The sequence below is a fragment of the Musa acuminata genome, chromosome BXJ3-9 (genome assembly GCF_036884655.1).
Source record: "Musa acuminata AAA Group cultivar baxijiao chromosome BXJ3-9, Cavendish_Baxijiao_AAA, whole genome shotgun sequence".
NCBI lineage: Eukaryota > Viridiplantae > Streptophyta > Magnoliopsida > Zingiberales > Musaceae > Musa > Musa acuminata.
The window spans coordinates 7,941,829-7,968,484 of NC_088357.1; the positions used below are offsets into that span (position 1 = coordinate 7,941,829).

Genomic DNA, 26,656 nt, shown 5'->3' on the forward strand with positions numbered 1-26,656 from the left:
GGAAAACATGAATGGGCAATGTCCTGGACCTACACCTTACCCAATGCTCAGATCAGATTTGGGTTCAGGTGTAGGTGACATCCAATCAACCCATTACCATCACTTCTAAAAGTCTCTATCACTGGTGACAGATATTGACAACAAGTTTAGACAAGAGATGGACCTATCTAAAAACTCAGAATATTAAATTAAAAGAACTTCATAAACTTAAGCTAATTTAACCAAGAGACGATTCTCCTAGGAGTTACTGTGAGAAACAAAATTAATATTCCAACATGCATAAGACAATGAACCAGTCAAGCAAAATCAATGACAACAAGATAATCAGATTTTTCTGATTAAAACATGCATTTTGAGCTGTTGATATATTGTACTTCCTGCATTAGTCTTCGGAATGAAAATGCATATTTGAAGTGACACGTTATCTTGCTAGCATTTTCTTGCCAAATTTTAACCCACACAAATGTCTCTTCTGTTCTATCATAGATAATTTAAAATTTATAATAAGCACAAAACATTTAACCAAGTAATGATAGTTATCTAAGCAATCATGGAAATGTGTGAATACTGATCACCGATCTACTTAAATAATAAAGGCTTACAGTAGGGCAGTTCAATTGCTGGAAATAGAATGGCACCACCAACAGAGGTAAAGTATCCATTCGATAAAACAGGTTTCCAAATTACACGCATTACATTCTTAAAATCTATTGACATGCTTGGAAAATGTTGTTGGTCCTTGAACAGCTTCAGAATTGCAGATAAGGCGAAAAGGGTACACAGAGGCCTAAATTATAAGGTGCCTCACAGCTTCAAAATTGTGGATAAGTAAAACTGGGTCCACGGAGACCTAAGCTATAAGGTGCTTCACAGCAGTTGCTCTCATGTCACTAAATCTGGGCATTACTGGCAAAAGATCCACATAATAAACCCATGAGCACCAGACAGATGAGCATGGAGAACATAATGGGTTATAACAAAGTAATTGCTCTACACAATAGAAACAAATGCAAGGTGTTCCATGAAACGACATATTACACAACCTAGTATCCAAAATGCACAACCTGACAGTCCTCTAGAATGATATCAACCATGACCACTAGGCATTGTTCAAGTTTGGTGCTACTGAGACGCTTTCCTTGAAAGCATGTAGCCAATTATTCTTTACAATTAGCATTAACAGGTCAGATCTTCAAAGACATTTCTATCCTCATTCTCACAGGACACTAGTGCAATAGGATATGTGATCGCTCGAGTCAAATGGACCCATGGTATAAAACAATCGCCATCAAGTATATTTTAAGCCAAAACGCACACTTGAGTCATACATATATTAACAGAACTTTACTAGATGCTGACAGGCTTTGTGAAATTTTTACTTAAATTAACAAACGTAGCGACATATATTTAACAAGAAAGGAACCAAATCAATACCAAACAACATATATTGCACATTAGGGACCAAATCCTATTCACTTGTGCAGAAGTCTTCCAAAGACCACCATTCCCAAAGCATATGCCAATGGGATTGTAAATTCATAAAGATTTTACCTAAAGCAAAAGCCAATCATAAAGTTGTGCTTTTCATGCAAAGTTCAAATATGTGGACAGTTTACCAAACTGTGGTAAGAAAGATACCTGATAGATGTACATGTGAGTTTCCAACTAGTAGATTCCACCTTTAAGTGAACCTAATACCTATACAGATTTTCTCATTTCCATCATCATCAACTCCAGTCTATCAAAACCCTAATTTTCTTACAAGGATAAGAACCCCGTTATTCACCCTATGCTTCTTTATCATGTGAAACAGATCAATTAAATGAATTTTCATCCACAAAGTTAGTGTAAAATTGCATAGTGTTATTGTACATCCTAAAACTTCTGAACATCAGTTCTTTTCCACACCTGAATCCATGCTACCCAATTACCATGACGACCAATATCCGGTTACAACTGTTATTAGAAATTAAAAAAAAACATTGACACAAACTCAAAGTGGGCTAGTTTTCGATGCTATAACACAAATTTTGACTTACATGCTTGGATTACTTATCTAAAACAACATTATAGACCTATACCAGCTCAATTAATTAATTAACCATCTTAGAGACTTGAGATTAACAATCTTCCAAGTCCTGACAGTTGTGCTGCTCTAAAAGGCTCACCAAATGATTAACAACTACATTAGCCATGAATGGGTTTTCTTCTTCAAGTTAGCACACGTTACTACGTATATATGTTTGAGAAGGTTATGTCAATCAGAAACTGACTAAAATGAGGTGAATTCAAGATACTACTGACTACTGAGTACCCCAAAACACAAACTTTTTCCATCTATAATTCAACATAACATATGGCAGGGCAGCCATCATTTTGATCAAATGATAGAAGAAAGATAATTGTACTGAAATCAGTGAACTGAACATTTAAAGAATGGTATAAAAAAAAAAATTAACCAGCTGACATGTCTATTTTCCTAGTACTTCAGCAGTTTGCTCTTGCAAATACAGATAGTCCATAACCAAAATAATAATAATAATAATATAATTACTGTAGATAATGACTACAAAGTACGGGGAGACAGAAGGGACAGAATACATACCCAAGAAGAACTCGAACAATCTGTTGATTGCCGCATAATGTACCCCAATAAATTCCTTTCATGAATTTTATGTCAAAACACAAAATTATTTAGGAAAAATAATAATCAATGGGTTGTGCCCAGTCTTCTTTGAGCAACAACGTTTTTAGTGTATTCATGATGTCAAAGTCAGGATCTAGCTTGCGTTGCCAGCCCTACAAAGATATAAATAGAAATTTTAAGAAACATTTTACTCCGAAAACATTTTTTTTTCCCAAATTAAAATCTGGAGCTGTAGCATATAAAACATACATACAAAAAATATTGTTGAATTCACATAGGAGACATACTACCACAAATTTGTTCTTAAGGAAAAGAGTAACTGCATTACCCCTTCAACTCCCACATTTCCAGTATAAACCAATTCAAAAACAATACAAACACAAACCATCAAGAGGACAACACTTTTAAGGTGAGAAGCAACTACCTCAGTAAGTGCAACTTGACAAATGTACAGTAATAAAGAATAGAAAAATCATGTCAGTATGAAAACAATCAAGATTTTTGTCAAAAGTGGTTCCTGAGCACTTATCCTTTTTCCAAAAGATAAAACAAATTATATTACTTCAGAGCCCAGTTCATCAGAGCGTAGCACATCAAGGAACTCAGGGAAAACTTGATTTCCAGAAGAAATCAGTTTTACAATTATTGGCCTTTGAGGCTAACCAATGGACACATTGGGTAGCTTCTCTAGGTACATGAGTTACCATAATTTCCTCGAAGGATTCCATGGCCAACAAAATATTACTAACCAAGTTGGTCAAAAACCATGAAGGATGATTTGCTTGGTTAAGATTCGAGCTAAACATTCAGGCATCCATCTCAATATGCAGCTTTGGAATTCCTTCTTCCAAAGCAGCATTTATCCCCTCCCAAACAGACAGAGTCTCATTTAGCCAGCAACTTCCACCCTGAACATATTTGCCACCAGCTCCCAAGCAGCATCCTTGAGAGTTCCTTAGCACAAAGCCAGTGCTCCTTCCCTAGATCCCTAGACATTGAGACGTTGACTAAATCAAGTACAAAGCAGCTGCTTGATTAAGGTTCCTGGGCACTTGACTAAGACCAACGCCTAGGCCAAACCAGTGTTAAATGATTACTAATTTTCCATTTACTTAATACCACATACATATGTATATGTATGCATAGATGCATACAAATATATACACACATGTATAGAGTATATGTCAACATGTTTCAAAGTTAATGTAGTTGATGAAAATACTGAGATGGGGATAACAAAATGATAAAATCAGAAAAATCATTCATGATGATAAATGTTGAATGGAAACTTATCGATGTCATGGTTAGACTGGATAAGCTAATTCAAACTAATCGTCCAAAAAAAGATAGAGGGTGACTTAAGAATACCCTTCTAGAAACAATAAGAAATGATTTCAAATCTTTTGGTTTAAGTAGGGATATATATATATATATATATATATATATATAGAACTGGCTTGAAATAGGACTTTATGAAATTGTTGTTGTTACTTTTTAAATTTGTCCTTTGATTCAAGTATTACATAAGATGCTAACTATACACTTGTAATAGCACACGAACTTCTGAACTCATAATTGTGTATACTGTGGGTTAACTACTAGGATGTGTCCTTGGAGATGAAATTGTTCTAGTTGCACATACATATGCACATACTTCTATACACATCCAAAAAACATTTTTTATACTTTTTAACCTTAAGTTGAAGATAAATTGAATGTATGGTTTCGAGCTTGATGGAGTAGTCATAAACAGCATAATGATAGGTATGCATCTTTCCGATGCCTTTTTTCTTCTCTTTACACATTACTTATTTGATTGCTACCCATGAGATCTCACTTTTTCATAGTTTAGCGACATGTTGACACATTGAGTTAAATTTCTTGACTAAATTGATGTTGCAGATTCCGAGACCATTAACTAACACAACAATGATATATTGGTACAAAATATGAAATGCAATTACATACTGGCGTATTTCACAAGGAAATAAAGAGAACACAGAAGAAAAGCAACTAAGCGGTGCTAATATATACGATGTGAAATACATGAATGCTGGACAGGAAAGTATCATTTCGTTACATAGTGTATGTGCCTGCTTTATAAGTGAATGTACCTCAAGAACCAGAATGGTCACCAGCACGGTGCATACATTGCCATCAACATTGACTCTATGACGCCGAACCTGTTCAAGAAGTTGGTGCATGCATTCAACAGGATGAAAGATATCACCTTCACGGGTACCCCAAAAGGTGAATGTCCTCTCCAACTCCTGTAGATAGAAGTAAAAGTGTCAATATTGAATGAATAGTATGTCAAAAATGAAGAAGATGATTTACTAGTTACATGGACAGGCAGGAAAAGTTTATTTTCACAGTTTTCAAGCTCATACTTCTTTATCTCAACACTTGCATTTTCCTAACAAAGATCATACTTTTGTACCTCACATTTGGAAATCTTATGGTCTCATTCATTAGCCTGTAAGATGCACTAGAATTTCATGAGTGCTACTTTATCTCTGAGACAACATGAACTTTTTCTGAATTCAAGTTATCCCACAAATTAACATAGGCCATATGATTAATTAGAAAACCAACTGACATTGGATTGGCGTCATTCTGTTGACTATAAGTAATATGGAACATGACATAGATTTAAATATTGATAAGACCGGTATTTACTAGTCCAATAACCAACTGGTACAACTTACCAGTCAAGTATGAAATTGATTGTGCCATCTGGTAAGCTCATTGTACCAGGCTCATTGGATTGTAAGTAGACTGATACCAAGCTGTACTGGGCAATAAACTTGTACCCTGGTTTGGATTTTTTCGTTTTTTTAGATTTGAGACGTGACAGCTGTCTCACATTTAATTTAGTATGACAATTGTTTTTTGTGTTCAGTACTTTTTCTCAAATACAGTTATTAAGAGAAGAACAACTGGAATTAGTGCCGGACCAAGATTTTGATCCATGTAACATAATGAAAGGAAAAGAAACACAGACTTTCTATCATCCAAAATTTGCATTGTGATGCATGTAATTTCTTCTTGGATGGATGATTCATCGACGGCAACTAGTTTGATTTAAAAGCATGAATAGTGAAAGAATTAATATAATGCTCTCAAATACAAACCCATGGTAACCATATTGCATAGCATTAAGAGGTAAGTGATAGTTCAGATAACTATGACAAGCTTGGGAGTAATCATAATAGCATAGAGAACCATGACAAATGTATCATAAATAATTTGGGAAACAAAAAGGAAATTTTGTTAGAACACAACTATGACACAATCATCCAATTATATAACTATAAAAAATTCTGAAAATATGCTTAAAAAGGTGACTGTAGAAATATAAAGTTAATGTTATATATTATTTACAAAGGTGAAACTAGGTAACATAGATAAAATTCAAGTCAGGTATGTGCTTAGGTAGACTTCTTAGATAAGATCAGAACCCAGTTCCAAAAGTCCTAATGTTTTTATATTTAGACCCACACCTAAACCCCATGGACTTCGAATTAAGGTTATAGAGTACTGCCCAAGTCTCGCAGACAAATATATTTGATTAAACAAATAAAACAAGTACCAAAATTGCCCATTATTAGTAGGCAATTATCAGAACTGGGGTTCCTACAAAATGCAATAAGCATTCCAGTTTACTTTCCCTTTCTCTTTCTCATTACGCTGGATGCCCTTATGTTCTTAACATCAAATTGATATTATTTCCTCCATGTAATTAATTTATAAAACTTCTTCTCAGCCTCTTTAGTTCAAGTGCTAGCCACCCCATGCCCTACCATCAATCATGTATTTTAATTGCCACCATGGAAACAACAATAACTACCCATCCATAACCAAACAGCTCAACCTCAATCCTGAAGAAAATGACCTGTAGGCATAAGATAATCATTTGACATGATCCACAAATCAAGAAGAAGTTCTTCTTACTTCATATTGTCAGTATCATGTTTATTTTGATAAAAGGGCCTGAATCAAAGTGATTTGTTAGGCATAACCAAACAGCTCAATCTCAATCCTGAAGAAAATGACCTGTAGGCATAAGATAATCATTTGACATGATCCACAAATCAAGAAGAAGTTCTTCTTACTTCACATTGTCAGTATCCTGTTTATTTTGATAAAAGAGCCTGAATCAAAGTGCCAATAACATTATATTGAATAGAAAAGGAAAAAAGACCAAAATAATTAATCTGCTGAAAAGAATTAGATAGCTGAAACTGAAATATCACCTCAATAAAGGCTTTTGGGTTCGGGCAACCTTGATGCTGTGACAATTTCAATGTACATTCTGCAGCAGTACGACCATCTCGAAGAGATACAGCTTTAAAGAACTCCAACAAATTAGCACGGTCACTTTTAGAGAGTTCAACAGTCATTCCTACATCCAAGAAAATGACATGAGGCTTGGGTCTAAAGATCTTCTTTCTCGACCTCTTGGTGTGAGGTACCCGCACAAGGATATTTCCAGGGTGCATATCCGCATGAATAAAATTGTCAACCTAAAACAAGAAAAAAAATGAATTTTGGACTATTGAAATTTTACTAATAAAGTTAATGGACAAAAGCTGCAAATGCAATGTCAGACATCAGCGTTCAACTTACACATGGACAAAAAAAATCATATAAATGAGCTTGGAATAAAGTTGTGTCCATAGTTTGACTAATGTTCTCTTCAAAATTGTACATTTATGACCATGCAAAATGCACAAGAAACAGATAAAGCAACTACAAGATCCTGGTGCTTTGATTCAGATCCATACACGTAACAACAAGGAAGCATGATATAGTACTAGCACTTGGATATGTAAAAACAATTTTTCATATTATCATACAATATGAGAATACAATAACTAATAGGCTATAAACTTACCAGAAGCATCTTCAGGAGTGCATGTGTACCAATGTGTGCCAAATCTCTTTTAATCCGAGTATTTCCTTCAAGCTCATCAATATAGCGTGAAACACTTTCTCCTTGTTCAAATGTCTCCACAAGAACAGAAGGATGCACAAGCGGATATAAAGGCCTAGGAAAAGACACATCTCTCCATCTGCGGAAATTGTAGATAAACCGGCTTAAGTGAGCAGCTTCCCGAGAAAGATCAACTTGAGACATCATAAAAACTGCAAATTGCCGTACACTTTCATCCAGCCTCAACCAGCTTAAACCAGGAGTTAGGCTTGAAATTCTGGCTACAAGATTGATTATCATAAAATCCCTCCTTATTGAATCACCCACACCAGGATGCCTAACCTTCACAGCAACTTCAATGGGTTTCTTCAACTGTTGACCTGGATAGGCAAACCTCAAAGAAGCTCGATGAACTTGTGCAATGCTTCCTGATGCTACTGGTTTTTCCTCAAAGTACTCAAAAATTTCAGAAAGTTTCCGACCAAACGCCTTCTCGATGGTGGTTTTGCTGTACGCAAAACTATGAGCAGGTGCTTTTGTATGAAGTTTTGTAAGCTCAAGGCATAGATCTTTCGGAAAGAGGTCTGGGCGTGTTGCTGCCCACTGACCCCATTTTATGAATGCAGGACCAGCTCTCTCCAGAGTGCGATGGACAACCTGAAGCCATCTTTTCCTGAATTCAAGTCCGAAACTATCCGCAAAGGGTGCTAACAAGATGGCTGGCAAAAATAAGATCGACAAGTACGCTGCTCGCAATACCAAAATAAAACCCTCTATGATAGAGAAAATTACTGAAGAGAAGTAAAGGCTGCCAGCTTCTGCTTGCATAAGAAGACCATTTCTTGAACTATAGAAATTGCCATCTGCCCATGCCTTCTGAGCCCATGCCAACTCCCCAACACTAAATGCAAGAACACCAGGAACTACTTGAAACCGAGTGAAAGACAAGCTCACAGCACAGGCTAACTTACTTATCATAGATAAGGCTGGACCGTCATACGAACAGATTAGACTAAGCCTCTCCCAAGCCAATTTGGCATGATGGGTCGCCGAATAATTACTCCTCGACATTGTGTACAAGCTCTTCGTGTAGCTAGAGCTACTTCGGTTAACGTGGCCCATACCCTTGTGTCGTCCAAGCACGTTATTACCTCCAACAGGAAACCTAAATTGCGAAAAAACTCTGAACAAGAGAAAAGGTAGCCCTTTCTTCCTAAGCGACCCATGACTCCTCGAAGCTAAGAAGTCAATTCTCTGATTTGACTGGAAAAAGTACCCCGCCTTTTTATTTTCTTGAGATATCAATAACCTACATGATCATCAAAGGTTTGTCGTTTCAAGTAATCGCAACATTCAATGCTCTAATTTCTCGGGAACGCATTTGCGATCAAGGTCGACGATTTGAACCACTCAAAATAACTAAGAACAAATAAGCTAGTATTTTAATGTTACACAAAAAAAAGGAAATCTGTTTTACCAAAGAAACAGAATAAGTACAAGAAAACCATTGCAACGATACATAATTGAAACCTCAAAATCAACCAAAGAAATAAATGAAAGTTTTGGGACGGGAAAATAAGATAGCGGAGGGAGGGAATACCTTCCATGAAACGCCAGGATGCGGAACATTGGGGATAGTTCATAACCCAACGGCTTGAGAAGAGATCGGGATTTGGAAAGATTACCGATACAGGGAAGAGTTTACCAGATTGGCCGACAACATCCCAAACTTGTTGGAGAAATCATCGGAGCAGAGAGATATTTGAATTGCCCTCGGCGGCTGAAGTGGTCGCTAGGGCGAGAGCGCATCACCGAACGGATGACTGCGTCCAAAACCCACCAGGCCGGGTTTTCAAAGGCGGTGAGAAGAAGAAATAGCACGCAAGTTGTGGCGGTCGCAGCAGCAGTAATGGTAGGGGAGGGAGAGGGGGACGTGCGAAGGGTTTATTCCGCTCCAAGAAACCATAGGGCCAACCAATATCCGAAGGGTTCCGATGTCTGCCCTAGGCCACCAGACAGCGCCCGGCCAAACGGTTCGGCGTTCGACAGCATAAACGAGGGAACGAGACTTCGTGGTCCGACCGAACCACTTCATTCTCGTGGGGTCCGCCCTAATCAGTCTGTCAAGCAACGTTCATGTATCTTTCACTTCATATTGAAAAGTAATCACATATTCCAAAGACATATAATGGTTTATATTTATATTTATATATATATATATATATATATAAGATTCTGTAATAAATTTTTGAAATTAAGAATTTATAAGTCTGTCAAATCATTTATATCGTCAAAATTATTTTTTTAAAGTTCACTAATTTTGAAAGGACAAAATGAGTATATTCACCTTCCAAAATGGATAATTCTTAACGAACCATCACACCAATAATAATCGAATATAACTTATTTGAAGGTATAGTATATACCACAAGATCAATGTTTAGAGTGTAAAGCTATGATCGATTTGGTAGACCGCAACCTATTTAACCGAATGGAGACTTGACATGGAGACTAAGGCCCATGAATCATGTTCGAGAAGGCCTGATCCGGTAATTGGATTTCGTTTTTGTTGCGACAAAGCCTCGAACGTTTCACAACATGACCAAGAAATGGGCTGCAAGGATGATCCCACCAACTTCTTGTCTGCCTGTTGAGAGCTTCACATCATTACGGTCCAAATCCTGCTAAACTCTCACCGCTTACTTATCTTTGGAAGGAAATCGATATCGCCTACCGTTACCGCTGGAAATTATGCGTTTGCCTATACGACGACTAAAGAGAATTGCTGGCGAGGTCTCGTATATCCCAATCGCAAAACGTCCGCAGAAGGTGCAGCCAAGATAGACCTGTCATTGTTGGCTACAGAGACGTGCAGATGGGACGACGATGGCCTTTTCATTTGCTTGGCCAGTGGGCTTCCAACGAGGTGCTTTATTTTTCTTTGGTCGAACGACGTGTTCTAATCCAAAGTGCATCGACTTTGAGCAGAAAGCTTCTGTAGAATAAACGAGGGTGCCTTTGACCTTTCCTTTGGGACTTTGTGTGTCACTGATGCCCTTCCAATTTGACTTTTTGGCATACGAAGAATTTTACGGCATTTGCTCGAACGTTGTTGTCACGTCCCTACGACAATTTTCGAGATAAGGACATAATGATTCATCCTCCTCCTCCTCCATGTCTATGCAAACTTCCTTAGTATTTACGATACGTCGTCTGATGTCGCAAAGGCAGACAGCTTAGCCGTACGGATAGCAGACCACGCGCCTGGCAACATACACCGTCGTCTTTCACGTGGGACGTATTGTTTTGGTTGTCCGTGGAAAATTGCGTACTGTATGGCCGCCTAATAGTTGTCCCCGCTACCGTTCACGCAATAATGAGACGAGAGTATACCTTTCGCGCTCATTCACAATGCAGGCCACGAAGTGCATACATACGTACACGTAAATCTCATCGACAATTTCTTGCGAGTCGTCTTCTGGTGCATGTATGACGCCATGGATGTCTCGTTGTACTCCTCTCGATTACCATGCAGATCGAGTGGTGAATCTGACAACACCTAGTTAGCCAGCCTTGATATACCAGTGCAGGTGCTTCCGGACTTCTCCTCGAAGAATCAAATTATGTAACACTCGTATTTGAGAACAAGAAGTCACCCCTTTCCAGCAATAAACTGAAGCTAAAGACACCTTATTCATTTGGTTCGAGGCTGAAAGTAGCACAGCCTGAGTACATAGAATTTCTAAGCGCTGACAGAGACATGTCGGAATACGTATAACACAATAAAAACATGAGAAGAATCCTTTTTCTGAATAAGAAAAAAGGTGGAGAAGGAAAGAAAAGAGAGTAAGTAACATTCATTTCTCTCGTTTCTCCTTTCTGTTCTCCGTCTTTTTTTTTCTTCGCATGTAATTGCTCACATCCAAGAGATCAGAGATTTGATAGTTGGAACAGGCCGCTGCAATCTCTCTCCTTCTCATCTTCGATGCTACCGCTCACCACGTACGTCACCGAGGAGTTCAACTGGGTCGGACTCGATGAAGGTGTCAATAATTCAGAGGCCGCATTACGATTTTGATGATTGTTTGTCCAATATGTATTGGAGGTGTTGACCATCGGTTGGAAGAAGCATGGATCCAAGTTTCCATAGTTGACACCCGCTGCTGCCACTAAATTAGGTTGCATCACGATATCTTGCAACGGGTTGACATCTGAAGTTGGATGGAGCTGTGCCTCATCAAAGAATGGATCGTTTGAAGCAGTGGAAGAACGTAGTTTCTTAGATGGATTTAATTGTAGCTGTTGTGCTTGAAAAGAAGCTAGCTGGTCTTCAACTCGGACTGTCGGGTACTGTTGCTCTTGAAGGTTTCGATCAAGGATATCTGAGTATTGGCATTGAAAGGATAAGAGGTTGGTGGCCATCATCAGTAGCTCGCATTTGACGTGTGGTTCGAGACCTAATAACACAGAGACGTCGAGTTGTGACGTCGGGTTGAGCAAGGACGGTGTGTGGAGCGAAGAGGGGTCGAGGAGATGAAGGCGAGGGGTGTGGGTCACAGGATCGATGCCCATCCGGAGAAGCTTCCTCCTGATGTGCGTGTTCCAGTAGTTCTTTATCTCATTGTCTGTTCTTCCCGGCAAGCGAGCAGCGATCGCCGACCATCTGTGTGTAATCCAAGATGAGAATAGCAAGCACGTAAGTCAAGGTTTTCTTCTAACAGGAGGCCTAAATCCGAGAGACTTGGCTACAACTTACTTGTTGCCCAAAATACCATGTAGTCGGATGATTGTCTCCTCCTCTTCAAAAGAGAACCTCCCTCTTTTGATGTCAGGCCGCAGGTAGTTCGTCCATCGAAGACGGCAGCTCTTGCCACATCTTGCGAGGCCTATCCACGTGACCGCAAGCGAGTTCAACAATAATGCAAGACTCGGGAAAGTAATCGATGCTTATATCTCATGTTTCCTTACCAGCTTTACCGGGGACAGTTCTCCAATTGCGTTGCCCATGCTTCTGTATGTAGTCGATGAGCTTCTGGTCCTCTTCAGGTGTCCATGCCCCCTTCTTCAATCCATTCTTGGGGCAACAAGGTGGTCTCCCCATGTCCAACTAGTGTGATTTCGGGACAGACGAGTGGAATCGATCTCGACCTTCAGGGAGAGACGAGTACTGGTCTCATTATGGACAGACGGATACAAGACTAACTGTACGTATGGTTTATATAGAACGGAAGATCCACGAAAGGCTGAGAGGGGGCAGGGAAGTCTAACGGATTCCGTGCCGGCGTATGTGTTTCACGCTGGCGACACCTCTCTTCGTGGGCGCCAACCTTTCGAGGCTTTAAAGACCCGGTAAAGTTTTGGGACGAAAGGGTACACAACCATTAAGGAAGGAGGGGACCTCCAAGCTTATCCGGCCATCACCATGGGCTGATTTCAACCACGTGTTGACAGGTAGCCGAGTGATGGGATACAGAAGTGACAGGCGGTTGGTCCCACCATCGTGGGCTTTCCTTTCCCCCGCCTTCACGGAGGTCTTGCTTGGATGTCTCGTGCGATTACATAAGCCGTGGCACAGATGACAGCAGGGATGATGTCTGCACCAGTACGAACGGTAGCAGGATTACTGGCGAACCATTGGAGCATCCCTGAGCTTTCCGGGAAGTGTGCGGTGTTGAACCATAGAGATCTGAGAGTCAAACCTAAGGAACCAAGGTTGATGAAACGGGCCGCTGTCATGGCTTAGGAAGATTTCAAGATGATTTACCTCCTTGTCTCTTGCAGAGAAATAAATGTTTCGGAGGTTTCTTACAAGAAACATGCTGCAAGAATAATGCACCATATAGACACCAATCGCAATTACTTCTCAACAGGAACTACTTACCTTGACAAAACTTCACATCAATGCAGAAAGCGTTAGGAAGACTCAAATGTGAGCCTCTTCTCATGGACGAGCTGCATATTGTAACAACAGCGAAGACTTTTGAGATCATACACCACGCAAAATCTAATAGATCAATGCACCGAGATGGCCCATTTACATGAGCTTTCTGTTTCAGATCACTGCCAATATGCTGTATGCTGATAAGGGATTAATCTTTTGTTACAAGATGCTGATTGACAATTGAAGATGGTAATATCAATGTTGCAGATTGTACAAGGGAGTCGAGTAAATGAAGGAAAGCAGCCGAATAGATTTTGTGAATCTGGATTCTCCTATTTCAAAATAAGACATTCCGAATGTAAAATATAGCTGCATATACAACAGGATTAGGAAAAAGGTACTGGATTCTCTTGAGGCTTCTTCCATGATTCAATTAGGAAAAAGGTACTGAACAGGCTGAAGCTTTGTCAACCAATCACTGGCATGGTTCATAACTTGAAGGTCACAGAACGGAAATCTCCTGTGCACTTTGTGATGGCCTCATTAGCTTTCTGAGATCCCGATCTTTCTTCTCTCTTCTTTTTTTCTCTGCATAAATGGCAGTCAACATAGCTACATCAGAATTCAGATAATTCAAACATTTTTCAAACTTAAATTCTGCTATCTAAGATTTACAGCAAACAAATATATAATATTCTTCGATTAGTAATATTTTAGGTTTTCCCAATTTCCAAGAGTCAGCCAATATCATGAAATCCAGTTAACTATTTATCAAAAATTTTGCTCTAGACACATATATAAGACCAGCTATTTACATTTTCAACAATTACTTTCACTGGAAAAGCTGTGTTTTATCCTAAAGAAATGTATGAATCAGAAATAAATCAACAAAGTGCACAAATAGCACTTCTCGATATTGTGTGATGTTTAATGCAGTGTTCACCCAACTTCATCTGTAATTTGAAGACAAAGACAGAACAACTTCCAAAACTAATCATTTACCTGTCCACATATTCCTTCAAAAGCTCCTTTGCTTGAACTAATTTCGACAGAAGATTGCGATACACATCAAGATCTCTATCCACACTGCGTTTATTTATATTCAGTGCAGCACAAAGCTGTGAAACAGAAAAAAATGAGTCAATGCTAACCCAAGAACAAGGGGAAACTAGGCTTTCATGAAACAGAACACAGTGTACCGAGCAGTTGCATAAGTTTAGACAATGATAAACTTGTGCACCATATGGGCTATATATTGTCGCTGAGACTGTAGCTGAATCCAGAAAGAAGAAACCAAAGTTGTATACAAAAAGAACATACAAAATTAAATCAGCATTCTTTTCAGCATGTTTCAGGGGAAAAAAGAACTCTCCTACAAAATGAAAATTACCAATTAGAGATTTAGTTCATGAGGATGTGTGATTTCATTTTCTCGAGAAGTTATAACCATGCAAGCTAAAAGTAAATATTTTTAGGGTCCTGTGAATGGATGTCTTGAAGCATTCATTAATAATGCCCTCACCATATTTAATTATGTGATGTAGTGGAAGTTCTAAGTGTCATATATGGATCAAACTGTCTACACCATGTGCAAGACAAATTTCTTAACATGAAGTGACCATGCTATTATTTTCCAAATTTATAAAACTATCTTTCTATCTTCGCTATCAGTATGAATATTAACAATAAAGAGGACATCTCAAACTAGTCATCATAGTCTCCTAGTAATAGGGATGCAGAAGTGGATAAAATGCCAAAAAAAATTATTTATAATGTTCAGATATTCCAGAAGTAAATAAAAAGGTTAGAAGTAAGATGGTTCAGTATGAAAGCAGCAGGTATCTGCAACATTTTTTTCAATAGAGGAAATAAAAAGATAAGGAAGAAGACAATCATCAGGAATTAAAAGATAAATAGTTTATGTGATGGAAAAGGTACAACCTTTTCCAAGACTGTAGGTTCAGTTGCATTTGCCAGCTCCAGTAGACGGAACAGTCCAATCGCAAAGAATCGACTGTAGCTGAAGTTTCCCTTGCTCAGTGCCCGCTCTGAGATATCTTTCAAAATGGTCTCTACTTCTCCTTCTCTAGTGGAGAACTCTATTAATGAATTAGCAGTCTGAGCACGAGCCCACTCCTCCAGCTTTTTGGCATCACTTCTGCACAACCAAAAATCAACAAGTTCATTGTTATTGAAGGTTGGTGGTACAAATTTATAAAATATTGGATAGAAGCTAACCAAACTTACAATTTCGTACACATATACGTCAATGAATGTACTTCTAACCATATAGGTACAGTAACTTGTCTGAAGAAGCATTCAACTAAGCTGTGGTCTCGATATGTCGCATATCAGTTGCAACAAAATCAGTCTTCAAAGCTTATGGTTATATTGGAAACCAAGTTACAGATAGCAGCAAGACAAAAATGCTTGCTAAGGTACACAGTTGCAAAGATTAATCAGGCCATCCCAAAGGTGTTCTTGCAACGTATTTAGGCGTAATAACTTGTCAAGAAGCATTAATTGGGTATTCCTGTTTAAACATCACTCCTAAAGGCATTTTGGTGATACTGTATTACTGCTCTAGAGTTGGGTCAGGTTTGAAATAGAATAGGGATAGTAGCCATTTAAACTGATCACCCTTGGATTGTATGAACGTGTTATAAAGGACAAACTTATTGGAAAAGGCTCAGCTGACACAAAAATGGCAAAAACAATCTCGTTGTTTAAAAATTCTGCCCTGAATTATAATAGACCGAGCTGCAAAATAGATTGTGGCCTCAGATATTATTAATGTGAAGTTATTCCATAGATGCCTAGATGGTAACCAACTTTTGTCATCTTCGTCATATTCTTTTTTATTGTGTGGCTTGTACCATAAAAAATTCCTAATTAATTCTATTCTCCTTAGTTTCCCTGATCAACTGTTACTACACTATGGTTCCTCTTAAGCAAGTCCAGCAGCCTCAATCTGCATCAATTGATAGCAAAGTGGATTATGGGGCAAATGTAACACTGAAATTAGCCTATCGCTGATATCCTGGCTTTCACTCAGTTTCCGGTCTATTTCATCCTTTGTTCATAATCTTATATCATATCATCTTTTAGCTATAACCAAGAATACACTATGATCAAAAGAGTGGAAATGAGGTCAAAGCAGACACAAGGACCAAATGAAACTGAAGTTGAAGTACTTAAACACGGTGAATGATCAAAGAATATCTGAACGGACAAGGACAAAAATACGTGACAAGCCTCGCAATATATATATATATATATATATATATATATATATATATATATATCTGTTAGGATCAAGAGCGGGGTTGGCACTAAGAGGGGAGGGGTGAATTAGTGCAGCGGATAAAATCACGTCTTCAAAAAACCTTCGTACGATAAAAGCTGATTTCGACGAAAAACCGATTTCGGAAACTTAACTTGAAAGCGTACGTAAATGTATTGAAGGCAGTAAGCTATTAAAGAGGTTTGCAGTAAAGATAAATGACAGGAAGTAAATGCAAACCAGAGAACACAGCGGTTTTAGAGTGGTTCGATCAACGTGACCTACATCCACTTTCGGCTTCCTCCTCCGACGAGGTCACCGACGTCCACTAGAGGCCTTCCTTCGATAGGCGTAGGCCAATCACCTTTTACACCCCTCTTCTCCTTTTACCGAGTTTAGGAGACAACCCTTGCAAGCACTCACGTACTCCTCTCTCAAACTAGTCTAATACTTAGAAGAGGGAGAGGAGATCACACAAGATTTTAGCAGCGTTTCTTTCTTTTTTAAACTCTCTGTGCTTGTATGCTTTAACCAGGGATGAGAGGGGTATTTAAAGGCTTCAAGTTGATTCAAACTTGGAGCCTAAAACTTTCCCATCCCGGGTTCCCCGGGCATGGGCGGTACCACCGCCTGCGCTGGATGGTACCACCGCCCAGTGTCAGTCTGACACTGACACTGCCCTGGGCGGTACCACCGCTCAGATCTGGCGGTACCACCGCCTGACACAATCTCGAACACTGTGCCATAACGGTGAGACTTCTTGGGGCACAATTCTTACATGGGCCTAGCTGGCTCCTAATTGGGTTGGCCCAAATCCAAACCCAATTACGTGCTAACTACGATCTAAGACATAATCTGAGCTAAACAAGTCTGTAATTCTATTCTTCTGGCGAGCTTCCGGCGATCTTCCGACGATGTTCCGGTGGACTCCCGGCAAGCTCCTGGACTTCACGACGATCTTCTTGGCGAGTTCCAACGAGCTTCTATGGCAAGCTTCGAGACTTCTCGGCTGGTTCCGCCAGAACTTCCGATGAACGTCCGAACTTCCGACGAACTCTCGAACTCCCAACGAAGTCGTGTCCTTGACTCCGGGACTTCATTTTGCTTCATGCCTTGCTATCGTAATTAATCATGCATATGTAAAACACACTTCGATCTAGACAATTCATACTAAGCATTAATCATGTTGTCCGGCATGTCATTGGTCCCTCGACGCTTCGTCCGATTCTTCGGCGCATCGTCATCTCTTGCGGCCTATTGCCCAATCGGCCAGTTGACTCCGAAACTCTGATATCCTTAGTGCAATATCCGCTCTTCTTGGCTCGATGCTCGAATCCATGGCCCGAAGTCTTCTGTCGATACGTCGACCGATCCACCGGCTCAACGTCTAATCTTCTGACATGTTTTCTCCCGACACAACATGATTCTTCCTGCTTTAATTGTCTCATCCTGATCGAAGCATCCTGCGTCACTCAAAACGCAGATTAAAATATAAACACTTATCGATTGGTTTCATCATCAAAATTCGAGATTCAACAATATCCTCAAATCAAAATTGGGCATGTAACTCCCACAAATGAACACTAATAAAGAATGAGCAATAGTAAATAGCCACACACCACAACCACCGTGACTTCTCTTGACTGAACAATGAGCAATAGTAAATAAAGCTCCCACAAATGAACACTAATAAAGAATCACCCTTCACTTTTGAAACTCCACAAATGAACTGACAAAATTGCGGGCATGTAAGACCATAAAAAATTTTGTAAAGGCTAGGCAAAACTTTCAATAATTCCTAGAATAAAAATTGATAGAACCATTTATTTAAAGTTATCTGGATAAAGTAAACGAATTTGTGCATTTTTAAAAAAGCATGCATAATTACAAAAGAGGTAGCAGGTAGATTGGAATAATCAAGCACCTGTACTGCTCAGGATCCTCCTTCAATGCCTCAATATATGCCTGGAAGATGGCATCTCGATCCTCACTGTTTGGATACCCTTCCATAAGCTGTTCATAAACAGTTACGAAGCCAAGGGCAAAGACAGCATCATACTGGTAGGTCCTTTTGTATCTCATCAGATGTTGCTGCACAAGCAGCTCTTGCAATACAGTGTTGTATATGCTTGGAATGGGCCGCTTGTATGACTTGAGAAAATTCAATTTTGTTTCGGATACAGTGGGTGGCGCATCTAATCAGTAAAAGTAATAACATATACTTACAAACAAACATTTCCTCCTGAATTATGTCAAATTTCACTAAAAAGGAATAGGAAGAAATAAAAAAGATGAAGGTTATGTTTTATTCCTTTTGAAAACAACAGTATTAATGTACATGCCATTACGAAGCTGCTTTCTGCAGCCATCTACGTTTGTGCATTTTACTATCGCCAAACCCCCATGGTGGGGTTGTCGGGATAGTTAATCTACAGCACAGATATACATACCAAATGCTCTGGAAGCGTTTCTTGGGGATTGAGTGAAATGAAACTATACATACAGAGAAAAAATACGCCTTGTAAGTATAACCCTAGTTCTTGAAATAAGAAGATTTCGAATCTATAAACCGCGAAGAAAACTAAAATTACAGCGGGCAGAGATGTGCCAAACAGGAATATAAATTATTGACGCTTCATGCCGAAAATTAGAACTTCAAGCGCACGGAAACGAGTCGGGCTAGTCGAAATGAAAACAACGAGATAAGAAGCACCAAGAACAGAGTTGGCGAAAAGAAATTATAAAAAGCTCACAGCTTGCGGCCGCCACGCAGCGGACTACCATCCGGGAGCTGAACTTAGGGGCTTCAAATCGGAATCCACGGAGGGCAGGACCAGCGAAGGTCAGTCTCCTCTCGGCGGCTTGCCTACAAGGCGAAGCGAAGGATACGGATGGTATGGAGGCCATCTAGGGCTTATTTAGGGCTCACTCTCTTACGAGACGTCCGAAGGAGAGATAAAAAAAAAGGAAAGGGCAGAACAAACTAGGGTTCCGAGGGAAGGATGATGGTCGTCGCCGGCGGCGGGAACAGCATTACGGGGACGGCGAGCAGGGAGGCGTCCGTTGTGAGGAAGAGAACGGCCTTATCTCGGGTTTCGGAGAAAGCATCTCAGCCAGTAATATGATGCCACTTGGCAGATTCTTTCCGAAGATCCAACAAGAAATATATTATTATTTTAATTTCTTTTTTATCCATTTCGGATAATGATTTTTCGTCGCAGTAAATGTTTGACTTCTCTTTGTGAATATTTTCGGCTCATATCTACAATACACGTATTTCAATTACTTCTTAAATATTCTACTATATAATATGGTGGAAATGGTCTTAAGGTCACTGACAGCTACGACCATGAAACCAACACAAGCCTCGCAGACCTTTCAATGCCCAACATTTTATCCCAGCTTAACAAGCCCACAGTCCACCCTCTCTGAATCAAGCCTGGCTAATTGGCTAATTGGGCCAAAATGGGCCGTCTCCGGTGACCACACCAGGCGTATACCCGTTGGACGTCACTCCTCACCGTGCATGGAGGGCTACGGATCGAAATCCCGTCCGTCGGACGGATGAAGGACGGAAACCTTTGACCAATCAGCTCCATCGAGTACAAAAGCAACGCAGTCGATTCCTCGTACGATCCAATGGCTAGAACCGCTCTGTGTACTACGTGTCAGACGATCCATGCAATTGCACCAAAAAGCTAAAAGAGCACCGAGGATACGGATGCGGTTCCTTCCTGGGACGCAGATATTTTTACTTGCTCCGTGCCAGGTCAGCACCTTTTCGATTCCAGACGCTTCCTCCTCTCACCGACACGTGCCCCTTGGCCTTCCCGGCCTTTTCCCGATTTCTTCACTGCTGCTCTCGGTGTCCACTGGCTACAGTCGGTAGCTTCGCCCCTTGCCCTTCTCTCCCCTTCCTCTATATAAACCCTTCACGTCCTTCTTTCCCTACGCCTTCACTTTCCTCGGATTCGCCAGCGCGCCGGTGTGGTTGTCGTCGAGTCGGTTTTCTACTGTGTGGTGGCACACAATTGGAGGGGCGGGAGAATGAGAGCGGTGATGGGACTCAAGGAGCAGGCCGTGAAGTCAATTAAAGATACTGCCGGTGGCGTGACCTCCGGCTCGCACAGAGCTAGACGGCTCTCCGGCGGCCTCGACTCCTCCTCCCATGATTTCAAGCCTGCCGAGGTCACCCGCGGTGAGGGTAAGGTGAAGAGGGCCGAGGAGTCCTTGCGCACCGTCATGTACTTGAGCTGCTGGGGTCCCAATTAACCTGATCTATATGCCATCCCCTTTTGTTCCTCGATAGAAGTATCGATCACCTCTTCGATGCATACAAAAGAAGAAGACTCATCGTTAGTGTCAGTGTATATATATATATATATATATATATATATATATATATATATATATATATATATATATATATATATATATATATATATATATATATATATATATATATATATATCGGCTTCAATGACTTTGTGTGCATGGCTGTAAAAATTCCATTGTAAGAATGTACAAAAAGCTGAGGTCTTGGGGAAGATAATGGATGTTTTACCTTGCTCTGTAATTCCATGGTTTCCTGTGGTAGCAAAAGTTCTTGTTGAAACTGTTGCCTCTTCTCTTGCTAATATTTAGTGCAAGCAGCTGAGCCGTATAATAAACAGAGGAAGAAACAGAGGGGAACAATATAATAATTGGATTGATTGATTGATTGATTCAATGAGGAGGAGACATACACGCAGACGATAATAATTACACTTGTGAACCATGATTGAGGCCCCGCCGTATTAATGAATTATAGGGCCATGATTGTGATGGATGGGATCAAGCGACGGATACAAACGAAATGGTTGTCGACCGCATTGTACTAGTCCTGGAATCGGAAAGAAGCGTTCGCCGCTGTCAAAGGGGCCATCTTTCTTTGGAGCTTCTCGGTGGCCTATCCACGAGACATGGTTGTGGTGAGATGGGTTTGACAACGTTAGAACGGTGCATGTTTGCCATTAGATATTAACAACGTACATTTCAATCTGTATGTGCACATATAATGCATAAACTAGTCAAGATTACTTTGGAACTTTGACTTCCTACTGGACCTACACATTATATTATACTTCTTAGCCCTACAAACCAGCCGCCTCACGCAATCCGTCTAATATCTATAGCTGATTATTATGTTCCTCACCCTGTGCTTTCTTTGCGTTCCAAGAGATGAATTAACACACCAATTCTAATTGGGTTGCAGATACAGTGTTTGGACAGCGACTCGACATAAACCCAGACTCGATATCAAACTAATCTTCGGACGTCACAGCAGCATACGAGTTCATGTCGATTGTATGGCTGTTTAGACGAACTCCACCAGCTTGTAAAGCACAAAACATAATCTGAGAAACCAGAGAAATATAATCAAACTTCTGATCGGTATACTTGCAACTATACAATTACAGGAGTTGGGAGTGACAAAAAGTTGACCCCAAAATATTTCCCTCAGCTTGGGATCGGATCACTCTCATTCCATCTAGTTGGGTCCCCAGCAGCTCAGGTACATGACCTTCCTCAACGATTCCTCCGACTGCTTGGCTTTCTCACTGCTTCTATCGGAGATGGAGGAAGACACCCTGATGGCCTGAGACAAGGACCCCATATTGTTCTTGGCACGCTGGTGCAGAGATCTGAAAGCGTAGTTCCATCTGCAGAGTCCTCCTTGATCTTTGAGTGCTTCCACTGCTCCCACACTCGCTGCCGCTATCCAAGAAGCTTTCCTCACGGAAGCCATCTCCCACCTCGTCTCTTCTGTGTGATTTGTGTAGATTGTAAATGCCTCCTGTTCTGGATGCCAGTCCGAGGAAGCAGTGGCAGGCATATATAGCCAAGGGGATGGGTTGGTGTAGGTGGGCATGTGAGAAAGCTGGGTGCGTGTGGCTGTTGGTTTCGGGATCCCACTCCCACAAACAAGGGGCTATTTGCACCTTTCGATGGGCCAAAACCGGAGGTTTCACCAAGCGGTAGGAGAAGCGGCGACGCCGTAGGCGACAGCCGTACGGCAACAAATCGGTGGCAGCTTTGTATGTGGCAGCGTCATGCGGTGGATTGCAAGCAGATATACTAACGGCTGCTTTTAAGAGTGACCGGTTCAAGGCCGCTATTTGCGACTCGGAAGTGAGCTCGATGCTGTACAACGTTGTGGCAAGTTGATGGAAGAGGACATTGTCGCGGTTCTTTCACTTGGTAACATAATTCAACCTGGAGTAACCTCTAACCTGAACCAGCCAAAAATTAGTCTGACATGATGAATTAGATTAGAGCTAAAAGAACAGTAACATCGTTCTCTATTATGTTTCTTGCTGGCACCTATAATCTTACAGGGAGGAATACAAAATTAATAGCAAAAGCAATTATATTGGTCACATTTCACGTGATCAGGAGAGATCATGGATAAGATTCTCATTGCTCTTTCTGCCTAATCTTGCATAAAGAATATGATTTTTTATTCAGAAACTCTCAGTTGATGTGCTTGTCCAAGAAATTTAATTGAGGTGGGCCTTTTTTAGTGCCTTGTCTATTCTGTTCATCATGTGGGTTAATATCACTACACTATTCTTACATAGCAAGAAAGCTATTGCGCATCTGTTCACCAGAAACTTTCCAATGGTTGCAGATACATATTCCACCCACTATAAGTTGGATTGATCGATTGATTGCACCACTTGATTCTACCTCTTTTTGGTTTAGTATGCGAACCTGAGTCACCACTGTAGTGCGGCACTGTGATAGTGGTCATCGACGAACCAATTTAACACAAGAATTCTCCCAATACAAACAACTAAACAGTGACATCCTCGATCGTGATGTAAAAGCATTGTTCCCAGCAGAAATAACGCACAAGAACCATGCATCCGATTGATAAGCCCACAGATGCGTGCCATTACCTAACGGCAAGTGAGGCATCTCTCTTTCTCATTAACTGTACATGATCGCTACACTGGTACCCATCACGACAACTGTTCCACCGTGACCTAAGATGCCCCACAAACATTGTCTGCCGAAGCGAAAGACGAAGGTCCGATGGGCTCGATTCCACCGTAAAACAGGTGGGGTTGTGAGTGAGAGCCACAGCATGGTCTATCCTGCGAGAGAGCTAATGGAAATGGACCAAGTTGCAAGGCCATACTATGCCATGCTCACAATGCGACAATGCAACACGAACGTCGAAAGAGTGACATACCGTGGACATGGGCCATACAAACCGGATGATACTGCCTATTACCACTCTTGGGTACTCCCTGTTTCGAGGAACCAATGGTCGACTCTGCCGGTTGTTTTGGTCCAAGAAGAAAACCGCTGGCTTCTGCCTCTAGTTCCACCATCGCCTTCGTCCTTTGAGGTTCTATATATACGCCTCTTTCGATCGCCCTTCGAATGATCGGCCCATCGCACAGAATTTCCTCTTTTCCTACCGCAACACTATCATCTTCTCTTGTACAGGATGAAGTTCGGAAACAAGGCATGCGTGGCTGTGACTTTGGGAGCTGCAATTGAACTAAAAGATCAAGTGGCCAAACCGTATTCGTCGGCTATTAAGGGAAACCTGTCGACGATTGGATCATCGACAGCCGAAGTCGGACGGTTCCATAGCACGCCCGCGAGCCCAACGAGCGAATTCAGGCCTCACGATAAGAAGCATTTAGCTGGGGAGGAGTCACTGAGGACGGTGATGTACTTGAGCTGCTGGGGTCCGAGCTGACCAGCTGAGACACAATTGGCGTGCTGGGTCGTCTTCACTTCACCGTAGCCCACGCTTGCTCTCTGGGTACTCCTTGCAGCACGAATTCCAACACGGAGATACGCCCATAACATCACAGAGATGCTGCACCAACGCGACGAGGCTCCAAAGTTTGAAGCCAAGAAGGGCCTCGAGGAGCTGAATACATGTACAAAGCAATGTGATCTTTTCAGAATTTTGTTTTCAGTCTATAATCAATGATAAATAAAACGCTATAAACAGAGGTACTTTTGCATGAAAGAAGACGAACCCCTTCTATATGCTGTACAATACACAACGTACATACACTGCTACATAAAGAAATCAAGTCCGCTTGCATGTAGCATGTACGTATACCGTGCAACTTTGTCCTCAATGTTGCTTATTCTACTTCGATGTGTGATGAATCTAAAGTCACATTTATGGCTCCTTAATCTCTAACTAGTTTGATGTCAATGCAAATGCCCACAAGAAAACACGGACTTATGGAATTGAATCATAATTAAAACTAAATTTTGGATGAATTGCGTCCGAGCTTATCTCTGGAAACCCTCAGAGTCAACGAAACTATGATTGCTGAAGCAGATCGGACAGGCCCCCATCCTCATCTGATCGTGAGGTTGTGGCGTCCCATCACTTTTAAGGTCTCGATATAAATCATGTTAGGAAACTATAGGGGCTGTAAAGCTTAAGGCACCGGCCGTAATTTTGATGCTTTTCATCCGTACTTATACTCGCCTTCCTTCGTTAACCACGTCGTATTTCTCGGTCAGCTGAATTAATTCTTTGCATCTTTAATCGTCTATTTACCGTGGCTTTCCGATCAAGGGCGGATCCTCTCTGATGTGATGAAGCATCTTTGATCATGGCATATGATTGCTCCCTCGACAGGGTTCCAATCGTGGGCCCCCACCCCACATCCAACCTCTCTAAAGGACAAGAGAAACTTATTAGCTGCTCATTAGCCAGCACACGGTGACTCACCGGGTCACCACCTTCCCTTTGGTGACGGATAAGGCCGAGAGGGGACCTTTCCCTATCCATCGCACGCTACCCCACAAAGTCTCCGATTTCTCTTTGTTCTTTTCTCAAATTTTTTTTACAATAGATTATGACAATTTGGACTTGTTTTTGTTTGGGATCCACTCCGATCGCTGTTATCTTCAAATTCCAATGGGATCCCTCCAGCATTCCACAGCCCTTGCGGAGGATCCCATCATGACACCGAACAATTAATCGCAAACAGAAACAGGGCGTCAGAATAATGATTTCTCCCGGACGACTTAACTCACGACCTAACTCACCTGGTTCCCACTAGAGTTATAGTGCGCCCTACGCTCGCTTTCATCTGTATGATGTGTCCCTTTTTTTATCTTCGTTTAATTCCTAATACCGGAAACCACGATTCTCCACCCACGGTTTTTCAGAAAACCGCTTCTCGTCCCCCGCTATAAATAACCCGATACCCCCGACCCGGTTTCATCTCCTTCGGCTGCACGGCCCTCCGGTAAACGATTGAATTCGCACCAAAGTTATACCAAGAAGGATCGAGAACGATCCGTGGTGCTCGTCAGATCAGGATCGAACGGGATCTGCGAAAGAATGAGTTACCTGAATCGAGTCTGGATGGCAGCGACGGTGGCGGTGGTGCAGGGACACACCGACCACGGAATCAACTCCAGCCAGCTCCGCTCCCTCCACCGTGCCGGGGACCGCCTAGCCTCCGCCGCGGCCGCTGCCACGGGGGTCGGGATCGGGCGGGCTCTGGGTGGAGCCGGCGCCGAGGAGCGCCGGAAGCAGGCGGACGACTCGCTCCGGCAGGTCATGTACCTCAGCTGCTGGGGGCCCAGCTAATCGACGGGGGTGAAACTTCCGGATCGAAGATCCAACCGATCGACGTGCTTCTTTGGAGGGCGAAGAGCGGCTGCGAGTGATCCAGTACATCCCGGGCCGCCCAAGGCTTTGCTTCACCGCCGGGTCTGTTTGGGGGCGCAGATTGGATACTGATCTTGAATGGCAGAGAGGGATGCGGAACGTAATGATGTTACTAAACGTGTAATTATTGTGTATTTCTATGGCTACTGGACTCCGAAGCTGTCTATTGGCGAAATAAAATCTTCCTCGGTTTCCCTAAA

The 26,656-nt window shown here is 41.3% G+C and overlaps 5 protein-coding genes across 6 annotated transcripts; 1 reads left to right on the forward strand and 4 right to left on the reverse strand.

The window, feature by feature from the left end:
* Positions 1 to 557: 557 nt before the first annotated feature.
* Positions 558 to 9,570, reverse strand: LOC135648469 (uncharacterized). Of its 2 annotated transcripts, XR_010500968.1 has the most exons (6): positions 9,184 to 9,569; positions 7,545 to 8,892; positions 6,904 to 7,173; positions 4,762 to 4,917; positions 2,606 to 2,799; positions 558 to 906 (listed from the first exon to the last, which is right to left on the reverse strand). XR_010500968.1 is itself a non-coding variant. In XM_065166202.1 (5 exons), the coding sequence occupies exons 1-5, from the start codon at positions 9,210 to 9,212 to the stop codon at positions 2,695 to 2,697; spliced, it is 1,908 nt and encodes a 635-aa protein (XP_065022274.1). In that variant the 5' UTR covers positions 9,213 to 9,570; the 3' UTR covers positions 2,644 to 2,694. The 2 variants fall into 2 exon arrangements, 1 of the variants encoding a protein (XP_065022274.1); XM_065166202.1 differs by lacking the exon at positions 558 to 906 and having other exon boundaries at positions 2,644 to 2,799; positions 9,184 to 9,570.
* A 1,797-nt stretch (positions 9,571 to 11,367) lies between these two features.
* Positions 11,368 to 12,819, reverse strand: LOC135648711 (transcription factor MYB102-like). Its single transcript, XM_065166616.1, has 3 exons — positions 12,552 to 12,819; positions 12,340 to 12,469; positions 11,368 to 12,246 (listed from the first exon to the last, which is right to left on the reverse strand). The coding sequence occupies exons 1-3, from the start codon at positions 12,682 to 12,684 to the stop codon at positions 11,514 to 11,516; spliced, it is 996 nt and encodes a 331-aa protein (XP_065022688.1). The 5' UTR covers positions 12,685 to 12,819; the 3' UTR covers positions 11,368 to 11,513.
* An 840-nt stretch (positions 12,820 to 13,659) lies between these two features.
* LOC135649748 (protein THYLAKOID FORMATION1, chloroplastic-like) lies at positions 13,660 to 19,841 on the reverse strand. Its single transcript, XM_065168492.1, has 5 exons — positions 19,501 to 19,841; positions 18,672 to 18,942; positions 15,406 to 15,622; positions 14,467 to 14,582; positions 13,660 to 14,052 (listed from the first exon to the last, which is right to left on the reverse strand). The coding sequence occupies exons 1-5, from the start codon at positions 19,652 to 19,654 to the stop codon at positions 13,953 to 13,955; spliced, it is 858 nt and encodes a 285-aa protein (XP_065024564.1). The 5' UTR covers positions 19,655 to 19,841; the 3' UTR covers positions 13,660 to 13,952.
* A 2,321-nt stretch (positions 19,842 to 22,162) lies between these two features.
* LOC103997693 (uncharacterized) lies at positions 22,163 to 22,610 on the reverse strand. Its single transcript, XM_009418998.3, has one exon. It carries the CDS (start codon positions 22,533 to 22,535, stop codon positions 22,278 to 22,280), a length of 258 nt encoding a protein of 85 aa, XP_009417273.2. The 5' UTR covers positions 22,536 to 22,610; the 3' UTR covers positions 22,163 to 22,277.
* A 3,389-nt stretch (positions 22,611 to 25,999) lies between these two features.
* On the forward strand, positions 26,000 to 26,656 carry LOC103997695 (uncharacterized). The gene has a single exon (XM_009418999.3). The coding sequence runs from the start codon at positions 26,124 to 26,126 to the stop codon at positions 26,373 to 26,375; it is 252 nt and encodes an 83-aa protein (XP_009417274.2). The 5' UTR covers positions 26,000 to 26,123; the 3' UTR covers positions 26,376 to 26,656.

Bases quoted from the DNA above. Each gene is read 5' to 3' on its own strand.
- LOC135648469 (XM_065166202.1), bottom strand. From the start codon at position 9,212: ATGTTCCGCATCCTGGCGTTTCATGGAAG. The intron at 8,893-9,183 runs GTATTCCCTCCC...ATGATCATGTAG, and splicing joins ATCCTGGCGTTTCATGGAAG to GTTATTGATATCTCAAGAAA. The intron at 2,800-4,761 runs GTACATTCACTT...ATATCTTTGTAG, and splicing joins TGACCATTCTGGTTCTTGAG to GGCTGGCAACGCAAGCTAGA.
- LOC103997693 (XM_009418998.3), bottom strand. From the start codon at position 22,535: ATGGCTTCCGTGAGGAAAGCTTCTTGGATAGCGGCAGCGAGTGTGGGA.
- LOC135649748 (XM_065168492.1), bottom strand. From the start codon at position 19,654: ATGGCCTCCATACCATCCGTATCCTTCGCTTCGCCTTGTAGGCAAGCC. The intron at 18,943-19,500 runs GTGAGCTTTTTA...TTTACTGATTAG, and splicing joins CTGCGTGGCGGCCGCAAGCT to ATGCGCCACCCACTGTATCC. The intron at 14,053-14,466 runs GTAAATGATTAG...CCATTTATGCAG, and splicing joins TTGAAGGAATATGTGGACAG to AGAAAAAAAGAAGAGAGAAG.
- LOC135648711 (XM_065166616.1), bottom strand. From the start codon at position 12,684: ATGGGGAGACCACCTTGTTGCCCCAAGAATGGATTGAAGAAGGGGGCA. The intron at 12,470-12,551 runs GTAAGGAAACAT...TCACGTGGATAG, and splicing joins AACTGTCCCCGGTAAAGCTG to GCCTCGCAAGATGTGGCAAG. The intron at 12,247-12,339 runs GTAAGTTGTAGC...GATTACACACAG, and splicing joins CATGGTATTTTGGGCAACAA to ATGGTCGGCGATCGCTGCTC.
- LOC103997695 (XM_009418999.3), top strand. From the start codon at position 26,124: ATGAGTTACCTGAATCGAGTCTGGATGGCAGCGACGGTGGCGGTGGTG.